Genomic DNA, 22477 nt, shown 5'->3' on the forward strand with positions numbered 1-22477 from the left:
CATGTATCACTTGAAAATTCTATCCAAAAAATGATTGAGATTATATAAAAATAAGAAATCTGGAGACTTATTCATTTAGAGACAAGTGACACTTAAGTATGTCCGGATAACCTTTGTCTAATATAATTCAATTAACCAATAAAGTTTTAGAACAAACTTAAAAATAATAAATTACTGATGAGCTATGTTTTTACCCATTTGATTGGAGATGTTATATAAATACAGCATGCCGTTATTCATTTAAAATAATTCTGGACTGGACTATGTTTAGCCCATTCGATTGGAGATGGCCTAACAACTCTCCACTCAGATACGCGGGAAGACTGGAGGGGAAAAGGGCCCATATTACATAGCCCAATGATATCCAAATTTGAATTGGGATTGAGTTGTGGTCCAATAACTAGAAACCGACACAAGGCGGGAACAAAAGAACAGAAGCATGGAGTTGGTGGCAGATGAGCTAAAAGTTGCATGGCCCAAAGGACATTTGGACTTGGGCTGCCACCCAATAATTGTAGCGTGCACAAAACGCACTCAATCGTCCTACCTCTTCCCGACAGAGATCAAAACGCAACCAGACAGACGGACACTGACTTCTTCATCTGCTCCTCCTCCTCTCTACGTTTGACGGTATCAGAATTCTCAACCCTAAATTTCAAATTATTTACCGTTTTGTTTCGCCTTTAGTTTTCCAATTCACAATCTAATTTCACAACTTGTAGATCCATCCAATTTTTTCCTGCCTAACAAAAGACCCTCAAATTTCTCTATTTTTCTGTTTTGACCATGTCGTTTTCTTTTGAATAAAAACCTCAAATTTTGCTTCTTTTTTTTTTTTTTTTTTTTGAATTAAGCTAAATATTGGGTTGAGTTTTGAGTAGTGGTTATCTGCAATTCTAGTATGTCATTGATTAGTTATCAGTTTTCAGAAATTGAATACGATATGTGGTTATTTATTTCTTAACTTTATGAATGTAATTGCTTATTTCATTCATTGTAGCCTGAATTTTGTACAATGAGAAAAACAAAGGAAATTTTGGTACAAGTTGAAAAAATTGGAACCTTTGAATGATATGATTACCTTGATGCTGGCATTAGTTGCTTGTTAGGGTTGATTGTTTTCAATTTATGAACTCATGATAATTTCAGTAGTTGATTATTTGGTTTCGTGTAAGTACATTGAGCAGTGTTTTTGTTTTGTTTTGATAGGGAGCTTTCGGAGGTTGATAACCGGTGTTCAAATCTGTACTCACTCAATATGGTATGGGTTTAGTTTACTATATCTCATTATTTATATAAAGGAATAGAAAAAGGTTTAATATTTCACTGTTTAATTACTTGGTGCCAATGGGCAGCTGATGGTTTTCTGGGTTGATGAGTATATTATTGACTATATTAGTTCATTCTTTACTTACAACCATCGATTATGTGTATTACGTTAAGTGATTAAAGTCTTGACCCCTGGTTCAGTATGACTAATGCGGATTTCAGCTTTTGAGATGGTAATTGTTTGAGTAGTTTTGAGTTTAACCCATAGCTTACTGTCTACTTTGCATTTTCATGTGATTCGAGAAGTTACTAGTTATGGGTTCTTTTTCTTTAAGACTGATGCTAGTCATCTGCTATTAACTTATTGCAGACCAATTTAGATATTATCATCTCTCTTTTTTTCTTCTTCTCATTTTTGTGAATAAAAGTATGTTAACTGCTACCGTTTATTTTGGTTGGTTTTTGGGACTTGAAGAGATTGTTCTCATGCATTGTTCTCCATTCAAATTTCATGAAAGTCTTATAACCTGGTATTCTTGATTAACCCTGAATTTTTATTAAAATTTGTCCATCTTGTTGCAGGATTTTTATGGATATGGGTATCATGGGACATCGTTTGAGCAGACATATCGATGTTATCCTGCATCTTTCATTGAAAAGGTTGGAATACTTCATTTTTTTCAAATATGTATATGTCTCAGCACTGTTAAAGGATAGATTATTTTCCTTAGTTAAAGGCATCCATTACATTTTTCTTTCTCTCCCCTGTTTGGATGAAGTTTCATTTTTCTTTGCAGTTCTGGATCCATTATTTTGTAGTTGTGGTGTGAATTTATAACACTTGGTTACTGGGCTTTGGTTTTCTACTGGATGAACTCCCCCTCCCCTGTGATTGTCAGTACTTTGTTCTCACTCGTTCAATTCCTTTATTCTGATATGAAATTTTTCTTTTTATTTTCAGCCACAAATTGAAAGTGGTGATAAAAGTAAGTCTCCAACTTGTAAGTTAGTTTTGTTAGGTTTTCCCTTTATTGTGTATTCGTAATTTTTTTTATCTTGCTTATTTTTCAGTTATAATGCCTCCCTCAGCCCTTGACCGTCTTGGTGAGTTGTTTTACTTTAGTCCTTGGTTATGAAGATTTCTGTGTCAAATGAATTTATTTTGTATTACTTGCGCCAACTATGATATATTAATGCAGCATCTTTACACATTGATTATCCAATGTTGTTTGAGCTTCGAAATGAATCCGCTGAACGGGTCTCTCATTGTGGGGTGCTGGAGTTCATTGCAGAAGAAGGCATGATCTATATGCCTTATTGGGTAAGAATTCAGTGTGTTCTAAACTTCTAATATATGCATGGCTTTACTTGTTAAAGTTACTTTGCAGTTGATTTTTCAGCCAAAAAGGCTTTCTAATCCTTAACTTGAGCTGTTTCCTTTTGGCGTTTTTATTTCTTAGATGATGGAGAATATGCTCTTGCAAGAAGGTGATGTTGTGCGAGTGAAAAATGCAACTCTTCCGAAGGGAACATATGTTAAATTACAACCCCATACAAAGGACTTTCTAGATATCTCAAATCCAAAAGCTATGTAAGTAAATGATTCATATGTTATTCCATATTCATTATTTCTTTCTCTTGGAAAAGAAGATTTTTTAAGGTGTTATTCGATATTCATTATTTATTATTTTCCTGTATCAATTTTGCGTGTGGTATTTTATTCCAACATGTCTCTCTGTGATTGTTGTACTTGTGTTAATTCAATTATTTAGGGGAAACCTAGCTATGGGATTTAGGAATATTTTTGCTTTTCCAATATATCCTTATTTTACATTAAGATATTAATCCATTGTTTCTTTGATTTGTGTGCTTAAAGGAGGGAAAGTTTTCTTGTAAAGAGGAAGCGAGATCAGTATTATAAGAGTAAATAGTATCACCGTTATAATATAGAAATGAATTGATATGATCTGTTACTTTGAGGACAACAAACGAGTCGATAATGCGTATTTGACTTGTTAATGTGTCTTGTTGAATTATTGGGTTTCTTTGTTATATCTGTTGTGTGAGTGGCCTGTCTATTTTATCCTGAGTACCTCTTCCATGTTCATTCTATGAAACCATCTATTTATTGTGATGATCATTTCTTGATTTTGTTTCTTAAGTTTTCTGTTAAAGTTTTGATGCAAAAGGCTACTTAGTACTACGGTCTAGTGGTATTCCTCTTCACTTGTAAGTGAGAGGTCTTAGGTTCGATTCTCGCCAAAGGCGATTTTAAACCACATTATTGTTGGCCCATTGTGAGGCTAAGCCCACCCCTCCCCCTTTGTAGATAATATCGTTTGTACAAAAAAAAAAAAAAAAAAAAAAAAAAAAGTTCTGATGCAAAGGAAGTTGATTATCTTGTTTGCAATGCAGCTTGGAGACAACGCTGAGGAATTTTTCTTGCTTAACCACTGGGGACAGTATTATGGTAGCATACAACAATAAGAAGTACTATATAGATATTATAGATGCGAAGCCTTCTCATGCAATAACTATTATTGAGACAGACTGTGAGGTAGACTTTGCACCTCCGCTTGACTATAAGGAACCTGAAAGGCCAGCCGCATCTGGCCGTCTAAATAAGGCAACTGCTCAAGGTACAGATTTCTTTCCTCATGGCCATAAGCATGGCTTGCACAATTTTTCTGGCTTTTCTATTTGTTTATTAAAGTTCTCGGTCTGTGGTTGATTGGATTCCCCTATTGTTTCCTTATTGTGCCCTTTTCTTTCTCAAAACTATTTATTTTCTGTCCTTGCTCTTGTCTGAGGTTGAGTCGGCTTATCTGGTTCGTCTCATGTATGTCAGCTTTGTGTTGGAACATGTTGTTCTGGTGTAGTTAGTCGTAGGTATTATACATTTTCATTGATGAACATACTTCTGGAGGCTACATAGCTAAAGATTGAAATATCCTGCTATGGGATTCATTTAGGAAGAAGCTAGACTTGGTGAATGCCTGAGATTTTACCAAGTTCACTGCCACTTGGCCATCCATCCCTGTTAATTTTTAAGATCTTGCGCGTTGTTTGCTACAGTTGACAAACAAATTGTTGATTAGACCTTTTGGATTGGGCCTTTTGACAGAATCCTCATACCATTCAACTTTTTGACACTCGAGAAATTGGTAGAAAACTTTCACCAAAGAAAACCAGTAAATTGTCAATTACTGAAAAAATGTTTACATTTTCTGCTTGACGGCTGGAATGGAAAATATAAACATTCTTGCATATAATGGTGACTAAGGTTTTCTACAAGTCACAGAAATTACATAGTTTTAGTCCTGTTAATTTTGAACACAGCATGTATTTCAACATAATAGTATTCCGTTGTCCAAAAAGAAAACAGAAAGAAATTATACGAGTTTCTGTTTTTCTTGCAGTTGAAGAGGATCCTGCTGAGGCTGAACCTAAATTTAACCCTTTTACCGGATCTGGAAGACGCTTGGATGGGAAACCTTTGAAATATGAGCCAGCACCAGCTTCTTCCTCAGGGTCCAACGACAAGAAACCTGCAGTCACCAATGGAAATGCACAACCTTCTATGGGATCTAGTTCACAGGCTACCAGTCGTCAGGCTCAGGGAAAACTTGTTTTTGGAGCAAATGCCAGTCGCACTCCAAAGGAAACACAAAAGGTACTCTTGGTTCTCTTGTTTCATGACGTCCATCAACTAACTTTGGAATTATATTACCGACGTTGCCAGTTTGTTGTGATGCTGATCGTAAATCACTCTTGATTTATTCAATTCTGCAGGAAGCTGCAAAAGAGACTAAGAAAGAGCAGCAGCCGGAAGCGAAAGAAGAGCCGAAGTTCCAGCCGTTTACTGGGAAAAAGTACTCGCTGAGGGGTTGATTGGATCGGATTATCAAACCATGTGTTGGTTTTAACTTATGTTGTCCCACAACATCTGACCTTATCAGCGTCGGGTTGGGTGAATATAACAAAATTATGTGCTGGTCTCAGATGTTGTACCGTTGGATAAAACAGTAGGTTTTGTCAAAACTGAGGATAAAAGTACAGTTTTAGTTTGTGCAGCATTTGGATTTTTTATTTTCCCCTTGCAATCCACCAGCATTGCAACAAAAACCGTCGATGGCTAATCTAACGTTTAATTTAACAAAATTTATCGTTTGACCAAAAATAAAAAATAAAAACTACCGTTATACACTGACGATTACAGAGGGGGTTTGTTTGGTATCAACTTTAAGACTCAAAAGTCATAAACTACAAGGGCCTGTTTGGTAGCATCTTACAAACAATACACTTCCCATGAACTTCCAAGGATTAGATCCGTTTATTTTTCACAAGCATCTCCAGTGGCATAGGAAATCAAAGCAGGCAAAACAATGCTAAAAAGGTTGACGCGGCATGATGCCTACTCAATTGGCGTTAACTCAAATAAGAACTAGGAGTAATTTATATAGGACACTTTGAAAATGTGTTCAGATAATACATTAACCACTTAAACAAGAGATCCACAGCATCCACAAGGACCAAAATTTCACCTGATTCCTCAAATCTGAGATTCTTATAATCTGGGATACCTTGTAACTAAAGGAATGAAAAACAAAGATGTTTCCTCTGGCAACTTGTTACAACATTTTCTTTACGATAACTGATCGTGATGCATCTTTCAGGTAGGTTTTGGAGATTCTGATACCCACTGCCTAAAAAATGAAAAACTACAGATATTTTCTCCGCCAAATTAGGCCGCCTTTTGTGAAATAATGGATCGTAATGCATCTCTCACATAAGAGTATTTGAACGAGAAACCCAACTCCTCGGCTCTAACTGGAAGCACCCTCTGCCCATCCAGAACCTGCAACGACCTTGTTATGTATCTCAGCAATATGAAATCAGGAAAGAGTTGAAAAGAAAATAAAGAAATTCTTACCACAGAAGCACCTTCTCCAAGGACTGCTTTCAGGGCAAAGTCCGGTACAGGCAGCCATGAGGGCCTGCCCAAGACATTTCCCAAATGCTCACACATTTCTGCAAATCGAACAGGGTTTGGTGCAGTTCCATTGATAACTCCTGAGATTTAGGTAAAAACTGTGTTCAATATGTTGAAAAGTTTCGAGAACCAGTGTCACACGACATTGTTGAGTGAACACATATCATCATTAATTCGTTTATTGAAATTCTTAAAGAGTATTCGAACTATTTACAAGTGTAGTTATCTCCACGTACCAGCAAACTTTAGATGAAACCAATATCAATCCTTTGGTTCTTTGTTTCACTTCATATCAGCAATAAGCAACGAATCTTTACCTTTATAAGATGGATTGGATAGGGCTTCATATATCAGGTTCACTATGTCGTCCAGATGAATCCAGGAAAACCTACACGATGTTGAAAAGGATCAATTATCCAAGATGTTGATCATAAATATCTAAAATGAAACTTAACTGACGATGTCATATTGTCTGATTAGCTAAACCAGAGCAATCTTTGCTTTCAAAGTGGCAATTGGAAAGTCTTAGTAGTAAAACATTGACTGATACCCATCGGACAGAATTGAGGACAATACCATTGCTTTCCAGAGCCCAAGGGTCCTCCAGCAAACACCATAAAGAGAGGGATCATTTTAGCTGCAAACGCTCAAAGGTGTAAGCATGCGTGAGGCAGACTGAGATTATTAGTGTCATACGAACCACGGTTATAGATATGTACAATTTGTAACAAAATCGAGTGCCATTTTAAATGTTTTTTTGCTGGTATCTAACGCAAGTCATGGCATAGAACCGAGCACAATGGCATTCTAGGATTGATATGGCCCATCCCACTTAGTGGGAAAAGGCTTTGTTGTTGTATATTTTTCAAACATGACATCAGAAATTGAAAGTTAGAGATAATTATGCATAGAACAGCCTGATACAATTGCGGGGTCATGCAAGCCTCAGTGCAACCAGATTGGTCAATGTATAATCAAACATAAAGCAGAAAAATTGCAAACCAAAGTCAATTTTAGCAAGTCTAGTTAGTGAGCAAACATTGCAATTAAGGTTTCACAGTATAGAGCATACCTAAAGCTCCACCATCTTTACCAAGAACAACACCAATGCGAATGAGCGCTAGCCTAACATCCTTATTCACTTTGAGGGCAGTTCCTTCCCATTCTCTACAAACCTGAAAAGACTTACATGTTAGTTGAAGATCCTGAAAGGCTTAGATGCGAGTTAAAGATGAGGACAATTTTTTGCACAAACGAGAAGTTCCAATAGTGATGATGTGATATTCCGCCATGGACTGGAAGCTCTGTGTTGGTGATAGAGTGTGTATTTAGCCGGACTGACAATACGTACAAAAGTCCATTCTACAACCCATAATAACACTAGGCACCACGACTATGAGTTCTAAAAAGAAAACATAAACATAATTCATCTGAGCTGCAATAGCCCTTGGCCAGTGATCCTAAAACTCGGAAACCGAGATTAAATATGATCAAAGTAATCAGGAATTCTTCTACCCATTCAGGTCGTACAGCACCATTGAAATTAGAAAGTTCAATGTTCCATTTAATTATTTCCATCATGTCATTTTTTTTTTTTTTTTTAAACTCCGCCGTGTAAGTTTATCTTACATTGCCGGTCCCAAGCCCGGATAAAGGAGGAGGGGGAGGGCGTCAGGTAGTCGACAGCCGGCACTCCATGATCACGTCGAATCCTTATGAAAATGAATCCAGAACGAAATCGCGCTAAAGCTAGGGCGTCACCCGTAAGTGGCGCGCTGTGTGGCCTGAGCACAGTGATAAGTGAGCAAGGGTCGCTGTATCTCCATCGGCACCCGGATGCAGTGTTAAATGAGCAAGGGGGCTATAGAAACTTCTTTTCGAACGACTCCACTCAAAGTTGTTTGGGAGCATATGCTCCTATCAACTTTACACGGGACACACAAAAGAAGTACTTTGATCCTATTAGACGGGGAAGGGTGAAGAAGCTAGGACAGAAGGGTAGAGTTCAAGAGAGCAAAATGCGTTTAGGAACGTGGAATATAGGAACCTTGACGGGAAAATCTATGGAAGTAGTAGAAGTTATGGTAAGGAGAAGGATAAATATTATGTGCCTACAAGAAACTAAGTGGGTTGGTCGTACGGCAAAGGATCTAGAAAACTCAGGGTTTAAACTATTGTATTCGGGCACAAATAGAACGAGAAACGGTGTTGGCATCATCGTGGACAAGACCTTGACACAAGATGTTGTAGATGTCAAGAGGGTAGGAGATAGAATCATGGCAATCAAGATTGTAATAGGACAAGAACTTATCAATGTGATTAGTGCGTACGCACCTCAAGTAGGGTTGGATACGAGTTCGAAGGAGAAATTTTGGGAAGACCTTGGAGACTTGGTGCAAGGAATTGCTCAGACGGAGAAGTTATTTATAGGAGGAGATTTAAATGGACACGTGGGCAGGGAGACAGGCAACTATGGAGGTTTTCATGGTGGCCATGGTTTTGGGGAGAGAAACGAGGATGGGGAAGCTATCTTGGATTTTGCAATGGCATATGATCTCTTCTTAGCCAACACCTTCTTTAAGAAGAGAGAAGAACATGTAATCACCTACAAGAGTGGGTCGTCAAAAACACAAATAGATTTTCTTCTAATGAGGAAAGGGGATCGTATAACTTGTAAGGATTGCAAAGTTATACCAGGAGAGAGCGTGGCTAATCAACATCGCTTGTTGGTGATGGATGTACATATCAAAAGAGTGAGAAAAAAGAACAAGACTTGGAAGTGCCCAAGGACTAGATGGTGGAATCTAAAAGAAGAAAAACAAGCCATTTTCAAAGAGAAAGTAATCACCCAGTATGTGTGGGATAGAGAGGGGGAAGCTAACCAAATGTGGGATTCCATGGCTAGTTGTATCCGAAAAGTAGCAAAAAAGGTATTAGGAGAGTCCAAGGGCTTTGCCCCACACCAAAAGGAATCTTGGTGGTGGAATGAGGAGGTACAAGCAAAGGTGAAGGCTAAGAAGGAATGTTGTAAAGCCTTATACAAGGATAGGACCGATGAAAATGGTGAAAGGTATAGAAAAGCGAAGCAAGAGGCGAAGAAAGCTGTGAGAGAAGCTAAGTTAGCGGCTTATGACGATATGTATAAGCGACTAGATACCAAAGAAGGAGAGTTGGATATCTATAAACTAGCTAGAGCAAGGGCAAAGAAGACAAGGGACCTAAACCAAGTGAGGTGCATCAAGGATGAGGATGGAAAGGTTCTTGCTACAGAGAACGCGGTTAAAGACAGATGGAAAGGTTATTTTCATAATCTTTTCAATGAAGGACATGAAATGAGTGCTTCTTTAGGGGAGTTGAGTAACTCAGAAGAGTGTAGAAACTACTCTTTTTATCGTAGAATCCGGAAGGAAGAAGTGGGTGTAGCTTTGAAGAAGATGAAGCATAGAAAAGCAGTAGGCCCAGACGATATACCAATCGAAGTGTGGAAAGTTTTGGAAGAGACAGGTATAACATGGCTCACTGACCTTTTCAATAGGATTTTGAAAACGAAGAAGATGCCGAATGAGTGGCGAATGAGCACTTTAGTGCCTATCTACAAGAATAAGGACGATGTACAAAATTGCATGAACTATAGGGGTATTAAGCTAATGAGTCATACAATGAAGCTCTGGGAGAGAGTCATTGAGCATAGATTGAGGCAAGAGACACGGGTTTCGGACAACCAATTCGGGTTCATGCCAGGGCGCTCAACCATGGAGGCAATCTATCTCTTACGAAGATTGATGGAAAGATATAGAGATGGGAAAAAGGATTTACACATGGTCTTTATAGATTTGGAAAAAGCGTATGATAGGGTCCCAAGAGACATTCTTTGGAGGATTTTAGAGAAGAAAGGAGTACGAGTAGCATATATCCAAGCTATACAGGATATGTATGAAAGAGCAAAGACTGCCGTAAGAACTCATGAAGGACAAACCGAAAGCTTTCCCATAACTGTAGGATTACATCAAGGCTCATCCTTAAGTCCTTACATTTTTGCGTTGGTAATGGATGAGTTAACAGGACATATTCAAGGTGATATTCCTTGGTGTATGCTTTTCGCAGACGACATAGTGTTGATAGATGAAACTCAGGAAGGGGTAAATGCAAAGCTTAACCTTTGGAGAGAAGTGTTGGAATCTAAAGGTCTTCGCCTAAGCCGATCAAAGACAGAATATATGGAGTGCAAGTTCAGTGCAAATGGAGGCCAAAACGAGTTAGGGGTGAGGATCGGAGATCAAGAAATACCAAAGAGCGACCGTTTTCGCTACCTAGGATCTATCTTGCAAAAGAACAGAGAATTAGATGGAGATCTCAACCATAGAATACAAGCTGGATGGATGAAGTGGAAGAGTGCATCCGGCGTGTTGTGTGACCGCCGTATGCCACTGAAGCTCAAGGGAAAATTTTATAGGACGGCAATAAGGCCGGCGATGCTGTATGGCACAGAATGTTGGGCGGTGAAGCATCAACACGTACACAAAATGGGTGTAGCGGAGATGAGGATGCTTCGTTGGATGTGTGGGCACACGAGAAAGGATAAGATTAGGAATGAGGATATCCGGGGTAAAGTAGGAGTAGCCGAAATTGAAGGAAAGATGAGAGAAAATCGGTTACGGTGGTTTGGACATGTGCAAAGAAGGCCTACTGACGCTCCGATTAGAAGATGTGACTATGGGACAGAGGTTCAGGGCCGAAGGGGCAGAGGAAGACCTAGGAAAACTTTGGAAGAGACCCTAAGAAAAGACTTAGAGTACTTGGATCTAACGGAGGACATGACACAGGACAGAACACAATGGCGTTCTAAGATTCATATAGCCGATCCCACTCAGTGACTTGGATTTTCCAAGTCTCTAACCAAGAAGTTTTCCTCACTCGGGAAATTAAGGGAACACTATCTCAACCTATATGCTCCACTCACAAAGCTTCAACATACAAGCTTCAACAAAAGAAAATTCAAAGAACTTTGCGAAGAAGGCTTTGGTGTATTTAACACAATACGTTGAAATGAAGGAAAGCTTATTTATTGATATCCCCGATAAGTTACAAATATGTACATATACTTGAGTCAAAATAAACAAACAAGAGGAAGCCTTCACAAAGGTTGCTTAGGAGAAGTCTCAGCAGTCGGTAGAGCCCCAGAAAGAGAAGGCACCGGAGGGGGATCATTCGGAGTCTCAGTACTGGACAAAACCCTAGAAGGAGGAGGCATCAGAGGTTGATCATTTGGAGATTCATTACGCGGTACAGCCCCAGAAGACGAAGGCAATAAATGCCTTTGGAACAAACCCACAAATCTCTGATGATCAAGTAAAACCTGACCATCAGATTCCTTCATCTGGTCAAGCTTCCTCTTCATGTTTGTAGCATAGTCATGTGCGAGCCGGTGCAACTGTTTATTCTCATGCTTGAGCCCTCTAATCTCCTGTTTGAGACTCATCACTTCAGCCGCCAATGATTCAACTTGGCGGGTTCGAGCAAATAGGCGTTGGGCCATATTAGACACAGAACCTGCACACTGAACACTGAGAGCCAGAGAATCCTTAACAGCCAACTCATCAGACCGTTTGGAAAGTAGTCTGTTATCTTTGGGAGTGAGAAGGTTCCTGGCCACTACCGCAGCGGTCATATCATTCTTCATCACGGAATCCCCAACGGTAAGAGGACCAGTAGGGGAGACGAAGGATGGGCGCCATATGTTGTCTGGAGAAGGCGGGGCTGCCTCTTCAACAAGGTTCAAGTCAAAACGACGGTCGGAGGGGCCAGACATTTTCAAAGGGTTGAAGAGAGAAGAGGTCGGACAAATCAAGATCTTAGAAGTGCAAGAATTGAGCTTCTACTGGTGGATATTCAAGTGTGCTTTGGAACTTAATGTCAGCCTCTATAAAAATCTGCACTCAACGAAGCTTCGGAAATCGAAGAGGCGCCTGCTCAGAAATCGAAGAGGCGTTTGCTTTCTCAAAAGCTGGGCTGTTCAGAGACCACGAGGGTCGATCTCAGAAATCGAAGAGGCGTTTGCTTTCTCAAAAGTTGGGCTGCTCAAAGACCACGAAGGCCGATCTCAGAAATCGAAGAGGCTTGCTTTCTCAAAAGCTGGGCTGCTCAGAGACCACGAGGGCCGATCTCAGAAATCAAAGAGGCACCTATTTTTCCAGCCTTGTCAGCACCTGTCACACGCACACTCAGCTTTGCGGAAATTATGGGCATTCTGTCGAAGATTTCTGGCGAAGAGAAAGCACATGAATCGTACTGTTCAATCACCCACTTCCCACACGCAACAGTAGCTCATGGGTACCACAGATAACTTTGCCAAAGTTCTCTGACAAAGTTGAGACACGTGAAGCTTGCAGCTCCCACTACATCGCTCTGACCAAGAAGGGTAAAAGAATTGCAAAGAAACAACACTAACAAAGTTTAGACACATAAATTTTGAAGGTCTAGCTACCATATTATTACCCACAAGGGTAAAGGAACAGTACCACTGCTGGATAATTGGAATGTCCCGGTGTGTCAACCTCTGTGCTTCGTGGCAAGGTAGACTAGCAAACATGCCTAACCTTTACTCACATTCGAGAAAACACTCCCAACAAGATTGCTTGCCCCAAAATCGAAGAGGCACCGCCCTCCGAATCTCGAGAGCCAGACTCCCAACATGATTACTTTCTCAAAAATCGAAGAGAGGGTAAAGGAACAGTACCACTGCTGGATAATTGGAAAGTCCCTGTGTGTCAACCTTTGTGCTTCGTGGCAAGGTAGACTAGCAAACATGCCCAACCTTTACTCACATTCGAGAAAACACTGCCAACAAGATTGCTTGCTCCAAAATCGAAGAGGCACCGCCTTCCGAATCTCAAGAGCCAAACTCCCAACATGATTACTTTCTCAAAAATCGAAGAGAGGGTAAAGGAACAGTACCACTACTGGATAATTGGAAAGTCCCTGTGTGTCAACCTCTGTGCTTCGTGGCAAGGTAGACTAGCAAACATGCCCAACCTTTACTCACATTCGAGAAAACACTCCCAACAAGATTGCTTGCTCCAAAATCGAAGAGGCACCGTCCTCCGAATCTCGAGAGCCAGACTCCCAACATGATTACTTTCTAAAAAATCGAAGAGACAACGCTCTCCGAATCTTGAGAGCCAGACTCCCAACATGATTACTTTCTAAAAAATCGAAGAGACAACGCTCTCCGAATCTTGAGAGCCAGACCCCCAGCAGGATTGCTTTCTCAAAAATCGAAGAGGCATCGTTCTCCGAATCTCGAGAGCCAAATCCCCGACAGGATTGCTTGTTCGAAAACCGAAGAGGCACCACTTTCCCAACTTCAAGAGCTGGATCTCTTTGGATAAAGCTTGTCTGTAATCTTCACACGCAACATCAGCTTTCCAGATACCACAGACCACTTTTTCAAAGTGCTCTGACAGAGTTAAAACGTGTGAAGCTGGCAGCTCCCACTACCGTGCTATAACCAAGCAGGGTAAAGGAATAGCATTATTACTTGATGTTAGGGAGACTCCTATATATGTCGACCTCCATCCCTAACGGACAGGCAGACCTGCAAAAATGCTCAACCCTTTCTCTTATCTGAGAGGGCACTCCCAACGAAGCCTTTCGAAATTTTCAGCTTTCTTTCCCCCCGATAATACCTCTGTAAACAAGCTATACTAGAGCAAGAATATCTCATATCATCAGGGTTAAAAGCAAGAGTATCCCATATCATGCTTTTTCCCTGTCTTTTCCTTTGGCCTTGTTCTTACCTGCAAGTAGACCTGGCAAACGGGTCGTGTCTGTCGTGTTCGTGTCGTTTTCGTGTAACACCTGTTATCTTAACGGGTCGTGTCGTGTCACACCTGTTATCTTAACGGGTCCTTAACAGGTCGGGTCACTTTACCCAACAGGTAAAGTGACCCGACCCGTTATGACCCGTTAAGAAAAATATATTTTTTTCTTAAATTTGCACATACCACACATTACCACATAAATATTACTTCAAAACATTAAAACATATTTGTCATTTAAGTACTACATCTACACTCGAAAATAAGAGCCTAATATTTTGTGGTATCCACTTGTGTAAATATTTTAAATTGACGATCGAATTCATTCATTGTATTCGTATAGAGTCAACAAGTGTAGTTGTAAAAAATCATCAAAATCGGAGTTAAAATAACCGTTAAATCGTGGTTTTTTGTTTTATAACCGTCGAAAAGCTTTGTCTCATTACTTGATCTCTGAATGTTTGTTTTTTGTGATTTTTGGCGTATGCGATCTCGAAGCATATACAAACAAGTTTGACGGTTGGATCGTTGAAATTAGTTTCATAGAATTCGTATCCCATCAAAACGATAGATTCACTAACACTTAGAGTTTATTTATACTTTCATTAAGTATAAAATAAGATTTTGTGGTATCCACTTGTGAAAATATTTTAAATTGGCGATCGAATTCATTCATTGTATTCGTATAGGGTCAACAAGTGTACTTGTAAAAAATCATCAAAATCGAAGTTAAAATAACCGTTAAATCGTGATTTTTTGTTTTATAACCGTCGAAAGGTTTTGTCTCATTACTTGATCTCTGAATGTTTGTTTTTTGTGATTTTTGGCGTATGCGATCTCGAAGCATATACAAACAAGTTTGACGGTTGGATCGTTGAAATTAGTTTCATAGAATTCGTATCCCATCAAAATGATAGATTCACTAACAATTAGAGTTTATTTATACTTTCATTAAATATAACATAAGATTTTGTGGTATCCACTTGTGTAAATATTTTAGATTGACGATCGAATTCATTCATTGTATTCGTATAGGGTCAAAAAGTGTACTTGTAAAAAATAATCAAAATCGAAGTTAAAATAACCGTTAAATCGTGATTTTTTGTTTTATAACCGTCAAAAAGTTTTGTGTCATTACTTGATCTCTGAATGTGCGTTTTTTGTGATTTTTGGCGTATGCGATCTCGAAGCATATACAAACAAGTTTGACGGTTTGATCGTTGAAATTAGTTTCATAGAATTTGTATCCAATCAAAACGATAGATTCACTAACAATTAGAGTTTATTTATACTTTTATTAAGTATAAAATAAGATTTTGTGGTATCCACTTGTGTAAATATTTTAAATTGACGATCGAATTCATTCATTGTATTCGTATAGGGTCAACAAGTGTACTTGTAAAAAATTATCAAAATCGAAGTTAAAATAACCGTTAAATCGTGATTTTTTGTTTTATAACCGTCGAAAAGTTTTGTCTCATTACTTGATCTCTGAATGTTTGTTTTTTGTGATTTTTGGCGTATGCGATCTCGAAGCATATACAAACAAGATTGATGGTTGGATCGTTGAAATTAGTTTCATAGAATTCGTATCCCATCAAAATGATAGATTCACTAACACTTAGAGTTTATTTATACTTTCATTAAGTATAACATAAGATTTTGTGGTATCCACTTGTGTAAATATTTTAAATTGACGATCGAATTCATTCATTGTATTCGTATGGGGTCAAAAAGTGTACTTGTAAAAAATCAACAAAATCGAAGTTAAAATAACCGTTAAATCGTGATTTTTTGTTTTATCACCGTCGAAAAGTTTTGTCTCATTACTTGATATTTGAATGTTTGTTTTGTGATTTTTGGCATATGCGATCTCGAAGCATATACAAACAAGTTTGACGGTTTGATCGTTGAAATTAGTTTCGTGTATCCCATCAAGTTCAATGGTGTGTGTGTATATATATATATATATTTATTATGTAGATTTAAATCTATTTATTTTGTACGTATAATTATTATAGTTTTTTTTAGGGGTATAAAATTTAATTTAAAATTTAATATATATATATATATATATAATTATTATATTTAATATTTTGGGGGTATAATTATTATAGCATATATAATTATTATAGTTAATTTAATATATATATATATATAATTATAGTTTTAAACTTTTTAGGGGTATAAAATTGTTAAATTATTATATATAATTATTATAGTATTTTTTAGGGTTATAAAATTAGTAAATTAATATTCTGCTTATCGTGTATCGTGTTACCTACGTGTATACCCGAACCAACCCGTTATCTTAACAGGTGCTTATCGGGTTACCCGAAAATACCTGATTCGTTATCGTGTCGACTCGAACACCTGTTAATTTCGGGTCGTGTCGTGTCGGGTTATCGGGTCGTGTCAGGAATTGCCAGGCCTACCTGCAAGACAAGGAGAAAGAGAGCAATCAGTCAGCACTTGGAATCAAGCTTCCAGCCAGGAACTGACTGCCTGGAAACCCTTACCTGATTACTTACCTGGCATTGCTCTCGAGTACTCATCTTCAACATCTTATGCTTCCAGGGAAGATACCGCATCTGCTTGAGGAACAGATAGGGCAAGTGAGAAGGATACAAGGAAGCATGTGGAGACAAGCGTAACAGCACACGTACCGATACATCCACTACTCTGTCAAAAGCAAAAGTATCCCATATCAGCAGGGTCGAACGTACTCTAGATTTGATGGACTTGTTTTGACCCTCAAATTCTTCAGTCGGCCTTATACTCTGGAGGAAACCAGAAAACCCTCCAGCCCAGTTCAAGAATAAGCCTGTGGAAAGTTACTTCTTCAAAAGCAAAAGTATCCCATATCATCTCTCCTCATTTTTCTTCTCTTTATCCTTCATGCTGCCTGCAAGATAGGGAGAATGTGAACAATCAGCCGGAGCTCTGATTGCTTACCTTGTCTGTCACCTCTTTCAGCAGATCCCCTAGCTCGGCGACTTGGGGGACTCCTACTACATGGTTTGTATCGCGCTTGACCAAGCATGAAACTACAAGTAAGCTTCAAGTGAAATTGATACATTACCTTGTGCATCTCCACCAGTTACAGATACCACCCCTGGATGGAGGAAGAGTACTTCCAGAGAAGATGCCACATCTACCTATGAGACAGATAAGGCAAGTCAAGACGATACCACACTCCGGTACTTAGAAGTTTCGTGGCTACGAGATCATTCTCCCACAATATTTCATAATGTCATTTGTACTAAATCATTCACTTGTACTCACTAAAGGAGAGCTTGAACCTATGTACTTGTGTAAACCCTTCACAATTAATGAGAACTCCTCTATTCCGTGGACGTAGCCAATCTGGGTGAACCACGTACATCTTGTGTTTGCTTTCCTATCTCTATCCATTTAAATACTTATCCACACTAATGACCGGAGCAATCTAGCGAAGATTACAAAAAGTGACCGTTTTCGCTACCTAGGATCTATCTTGCAAGAGAACGGAGAATTAGATGGAGATCTCAACCATAGAATACAAGCTGGATGGATGAAGTGTAAGAGTGCATCCGGCGTGTTGTGTGACCGTCGTAGGCCACTGAAGCTCAAGGGAAAATTTTATAGGACGGCAATAAGGCCAACAATGTTGTATGGCACAGAATGTTGGGCGGTGAAGCATCAACGTACACAAAATGGGTGTAGCGGAGATGAGGATGCTTCGTGGGATGTATGGGCACACGAGAAAGGATAAGATTGGGAATGAGGATATCCGAGGTAAAGTAGGAGTAGCCAAATTGAAGGAAATATGAGAGAAAATCGGTTCCGGTGGTTTGGACATGTGCAAAGAAGGCCTACTGACGCTCCGGTTCGAAAATGTGACTACGGGACAGAGGTTCAGGGCCGAAGGGGTAGAGGAAGACCTAGGAAAACTTTGGAAGAGACCCTAAGAAAAGACTTGAGTACTTGGATCTAACGGAGGACATGACACAAAACCGAGCGCAATGGCGTTCTAGGATTCATATAGCCGACCCCACTTAGTGGGAAAAGGCTTTGTTGTTGTTGTTGTTGTTGTTGTATGTCATTTTTTTTAAATAAAATTAAAAAGTTACTCTCACATCCAAAGGACATGCCAAGAAGCTATTATTTCAATTTCCTGGAAATTCAAACCTTATTCAGAAAATTAGTCATCCGTAACCACAAAGCCTAAAGGAGGTTAAGGTAGCATCCCCAAAAGGGTATCAGGGTGGTAATAAGTTTGATCCAACTACAATGGCTATGTTGTCGATCAATCTGACTATGCATTCAACATCTATTTAGTATGACAGTCATTAGTCAGATAATTAAATAGTCTGAAAACATACTGGATAATGGAAATCTTAGAAGTTTTAAGCATCTTTTACCACATCAATTAGGCTTTCATATATTCTTTTTGGAACTGATTATGCATAAAACATACATAATAAAATAATTCCATTGCTTACCTCAGCTAAGTAATCATTCCCTGATGGACTTTGCTCATCAAATATTTGTGTCTCACTAGTACCTGACCATAATGAATAAAAAATTAAACAAGATCCAAAAATGAAAATGAGCTTAGTAACTTTAAAGAGGCTCCTTAAATTTGGATTATGAGTCTCGAGTAACGGAAAATCATATGCCAGCTATGGGGAGATAATGAGTGTTGCCTCAGCACAATGACTATATAATAGTTACTAAATGGTCTTCTAACTCACTCCGACATCAGAATGTATCACTTAAGATATTTATCAATTAACTAGCACGCTCCAATTCCATGGGGTATTGAAATGCTCAGTCAGAATCTAATGATCCAGAAGAATAAATTCCGCATAAATGTCTACAATGTTTTACAGATGAATACTAGCACAGCAAGAAAAATAACTGAAACTTCATGCAAACCAAGCAATAGGATGATGCAGTGACTTAATAGATAAAAAGCATGAGACTGAACAGACCGTAGTAACCGACAGCTGTTGCGCTAACCAAGACTGTAGGTCGAACTGCATCTGGTAAATCGTTTATTAAATCTATGACCTTCACAACCAGTTGAAAGGTCAAATCAGTTTTTGGTTAAATAATACTCTTTTTATTAAGAAAAGGAGCAAAAAGTGATTTGTATTTTGACAGCCGCATGAACTAATCAGTGTAAGAAACACTACTAACCTTCGATGTGACTCTAATCCTGCTAGTCTTTATCTCTTTCTTTATCTACAGTCCAATTAGAAGTTAGTAACTTCTAGGCATACATACATATGTTCACTTCTGATATTAAAACACCATGAATCACATACTGTATGGCCTTAGCCAGCAATGTTCTGTCAATTCATGGCAGTTTTACTGCTATAAAGTTTAAATATTCACCACTGGTACCAACCTCAGGAGACCATCTTGTGCTTATGGGCAGTCCACCCAAATTTACGACACCAGTTGAACCTTGAATGCTGTCTTTCCACTGTGGCTCCTCTGCAATCATGATTCCTGGAAAATCCTTGACTACAGATGGCAGGGAAAATTTCAAGTGTTAACCCAATACAGAAGACTAACTATCTCAATATTACCCCGGACAATAAACCAGCAGTTAACAATGATTCAAGTACTGGGGTTATTTCAATCTGTATACGAATGTAACAACTTATATTCGGCAATTTTTTTATATTTCATAATAAACAAATAGAATCAGTTTTTTTGTTAAGTTACCATGTCCCCAAAAGCTTAACTATTAGGAACCAAGCCCAACAACGTATATCAAGAATAATTTAACATGAAACACTAACACTCCTCCTCACATGACGTTCACACAACAACTGAACCAAATGAGGCCTTACAGGAGCACAATAGAAATTAACAAAAAACTGGGGTATCAATACTAGAACCGATGGCTTGAGGAACAACCTCTCTCCAAACCCTAACCCTATCAAGCATCAAACAACAACACACACTAAAAATTTGTGTAAAGTATACATAAAATAATTCTTCCTTTGGTTTTTGAGTTTATTCTTTGGGATGAAGGAGGGGTTGTTGGACAGATATCCAACTGTTTAACCCATTCTAATTTTTTTCTTTCTAGAAGTTGATTATCACAAGAGGTCGCACTTGGTGCGATGGCAAGTGCCTTCGCCCATGAGTTGTAGGTCTCGGGTTCGAGACTTGGGAGCAGCCTCTCCATAAAATGGGGGTAAGGCTAGCCGACATGCACCTCTCCCAGACCCTGCGTAAAGCGGGAGCCTTGTGCACTGGGTACGATTAGTTAGATTAGTTTAGAAGTTGATTATCCTTCCAAGTGTTGGAAAAGTAAACACTAGCTGCTTATATATCATTGCTTTTGATGTAATGAGGAAGTGACTGGTAGAAAGCACTGGTGGAAGAATAGAGCAGCTCCACTTTCAAATGATTCACATGAATTTGATTTTCTTGGTCCTCAGAAAATCTAACTGAGTCTAATTTAACTTGGATTCATAGAATCATGTGCACAAACTTACTATTCCTAGATTTCAAAAGATTTGAGAAAATAGCCAACAAGTGTACATTACCTTCTTACCCGGAAAAATTAACTCAGCCTTTGATCTGGACCGTGTCAAGACATGCACACTATGATTATCTGCATTACAAATTGGATCACCACAACCTTGAAATCATTTGTTTTGGTCGTAAATGCACCTTGTTATGCATAAATACTGAAAGATATGCATGTCCCTTCTTGCTAGCTCCAGTAAAAAATAAGGACCAAATCAATAGTCATTGGGAAATAATCAAATAACATAAACAGGCATTAATCCGAGGTGGATGCACGAAAATAAAATATAAACACAACAGAATGGAAACACTGCGCATAAGTCTGCAAGATTTCTATAATAATGGAGAAGAGAATGAGCATAACCTGCATGCAGCCTTTGCACCAATCTTCTCCCGATAAAACCCGTAGCTCCAGTTATTGATACAGTCAACTGATTTGCCTAAGACAACCTACAAAGAGTCAATCTCCAACAGGCAAATGCAACCTATAAATGCTCAAATACATTCATGTGACTTTCCAACTTTTTAACCACACACATAAATGCAATCATCCTAATCATCTGATTTATCACTCATCATCACCCACTATGTTATATTAAAAGGGCTGATGATAAGTAACTTTGTGAAGCCAAATCCCTACAAGTTCTGGACCAAACTGCAATGCAAAGAGGTGGTAAACGTGAAGTTAGTTAGTTAGTTATGTGGTCAGTCCAGTCTCCTTACACCCAAGTTCGAATCCCCCTCCCGGAAAATTAGAATAGTTTAGAATATCGCTTGTGTCAGTGATAGAGTAATAAATTCTAGTAAATACTGAATTGACCAAGTAATTTGTATAAATATGAACAGAAATGTACGTGTGCGTGTGTGGAAGGATTCGTAGTTTGAAGAGCATTACCTTCTGGGGTTGGTCAGACGCACACCAAACACAGAGTCCCCGAGTCTCACGCTTCTAAGAAGCCAGAAAACAAAAAAGATTAAAAACAAAACAAAGGAGAAATTGGAGAAGTGGGTAGTGAGTTACTCACAGAGAGGGGCAGAGAGACGTGAAGAGAGGTGGAGACAGTGTGGGTCCATGAGAGAGCAGTGGCTCCACAGACCTCCATTGCTGCAGCTTGGGAGCTCTCTCTTTCTGCTAAAACAAGAAACAAGATGTTTTATTTCTGTTCTGTGAGATGGCGGTGAAAGGAAAGACTCACAAATGGCAATGTGTTCGATTTCGAACCACACCCAATGACCCAAACCAAAGCAACCACCGATTTCCATCAATTGTCTTTTCTCTTTTGTTTTTGGTAAATTATTAAATTAGATACGATTTGTATCTAATTTAATAATATATTTCACTCTTGTATTCTTATCTTGGGCTATTTTCAATATTTAGGCGTAACGTTTGAAGCTATAAAGTCATACTTGACTTTAAATTTGACTTCAAAAGTTATATCATCTTCAATGCACATTTTGACTTTTAACTCTTGTGCATAAAAAATAGCTAAACTTAAAGCTAAATTTTTATTTTATTTTGAATCGTAAACCACCGTACCATGTACATTTATCCATGATATAAAAAACCATCATCGACGTTCTCCTTGTTGATTCCACGATAGAAGCATCTTGAGTGATACAAAGCCAAGTCTTACAAACAACAATATCTTCTTCATGAGAAAATGATGGACCTCTTGCTCTTTTGATTTCCTAGCTCGACTACGTGTGTTTTCCATAATATGACGAGGCTAAATAGATTAAATGTAATTCGAATAAAAATAAAGGTTTGCATTTGTAGGAGAGTTTAGAACTAGTCGTCACTACTTTTCGTCAAGATATAGATTATGGGCGTTGAATATATGTTAGGTGCAACTCTTTCAAAGAA

General features: G+C 38.6%; 2 protein-coding genes across 3 annotated transcripts; one reads left to right on the forward strand and one right to left on the reverse strand.

Annotated features, from left to right (window-relative positions):
• Nucleotides 1-489: 489 nt before the first annotated feature.
• On the forward strand, nucleotides 490-5345 carry LOC114824773 (uncharacterized). 2 transcript variants are annotated; one of them, XM_029102004.2, is made up of 10 exons: nucleotides 490-630; nucleotides 1210-1261; nucleotides 1852-1929; nucleotides 2231-2255; nucleotides 2341-2373; nucleotides 2469-2590; nucleotides 2730-2860; nucleotides 3685-3908; nucleotides 4689-4942; nucleotides 5062-5345. In XM_029102004.2, the coding sequence occupies exons 2-10, from the start codon at nucleotides 1259-1261 to the stop codon at nucleotides 5158-5160; spliced, it is 969 nt and encodes a 322-aa protein (XP_028957837.1). In that variant the 5' UTR covers nucleotides 490-630; nucleotides 1210-1258; the 3' UTR covers nucleotides 5161-5345. The 2 variants fall into 2 exon arrangements, with proteins under 2 accessions (XP_028957837.1, XP_070678344.1); XM_070822243.1 differs by having other exon boundaries at nucleotides 530-630; nucleotides 2067-2255.
• Nucleotides 5346-5697: 352 nt separating this feature from the next.
• Nucleotides 5698-21878, reverse strand: LOC103412093 (epimerase family protein SDR39U1 homolog, chloroplastic-like). The gene is made up of 13 exons (XM_029102003.2): nucleotides 21639-21878; nucleotides 21509-21562; nucleotides 20978-21053; nucleotides 20639-20698; nucleotides 19475-19593; nucleotides 19264-19308; nucleotides 19056-19134; nucleotides 18564-18625; nucleotides 7335-7437; nucleotides 6839-6899; nucleotides 6580-6650; nucleotides 6203-6342; nucleotides 5698-6127 (listed from the first exon to the last, which is right to left on the reverse strand). The coding sequence occupies exons 1-13, from the start codon at nucleotides 21714-21716 to the stop codon at nucleotides 6014-6016; spliced, it is 1062 nt and encodes a 353-aa protein (XP_028957836.1). The 5' UTR covers nucleotides 21717-21878; the 3' UTR covers nucleotides 5698-6013.
• Nucleotides 21879-22477: the final 599 nt, after the last annotated feature.

This window comes from Malus domestica, chromosome 05 (assembly GCF_042453785.1).
Source record: "Malus domestica chromosome 05, GDT2T_hap1".
In the NCBI taxonomy this organism is placed as follows: domain Eukaryota; kingdom Viridiplantae; phylum Streptophyta; class Magnoliopsida; order Rosales; family Rosaceae; genus Malus; species Malus domestica.

Coding starts and splice junctions, on each gene's coding strand:
- LOC114824773 (XM_029102004.2), top strand. Junction 2,256..2,340: donor AATTGAAAGTGGTGATAAAA/GTAAGTCTCCAA, acceptor CTTATTTTTCAG/TTATAATGCCTCCCTCAGCC. Junction 2,374..2,468: donor CTCAGCCCTTGACCGTCTTG/GTGAGTTGTTTT, acceptor ATATTAATGCAG/CATCTTTACACATTGATTAT.
- LOC103412093 (XM_029102003.2), bottom strand. CDS start 21,716: ATGGAGGTCTGTGGAGCCACTGCTCTCTCATGGACCCACACTGTCTCC. Junction 21,563..21,638: donor ACGTCTCTCTGCCCCTCTCT/GTGAGTAACTCA, acceptor CTGGCTTCTTAG/AAGCGTGAGACTCGGGGACT. Junction 19,309..19,474: donor GCACAAGATGGTCTCCTGAG/GTTGGTACCAGT, acceptor ATTGGACTGTAG/ATAAAGAAAGAGATAAAGAC.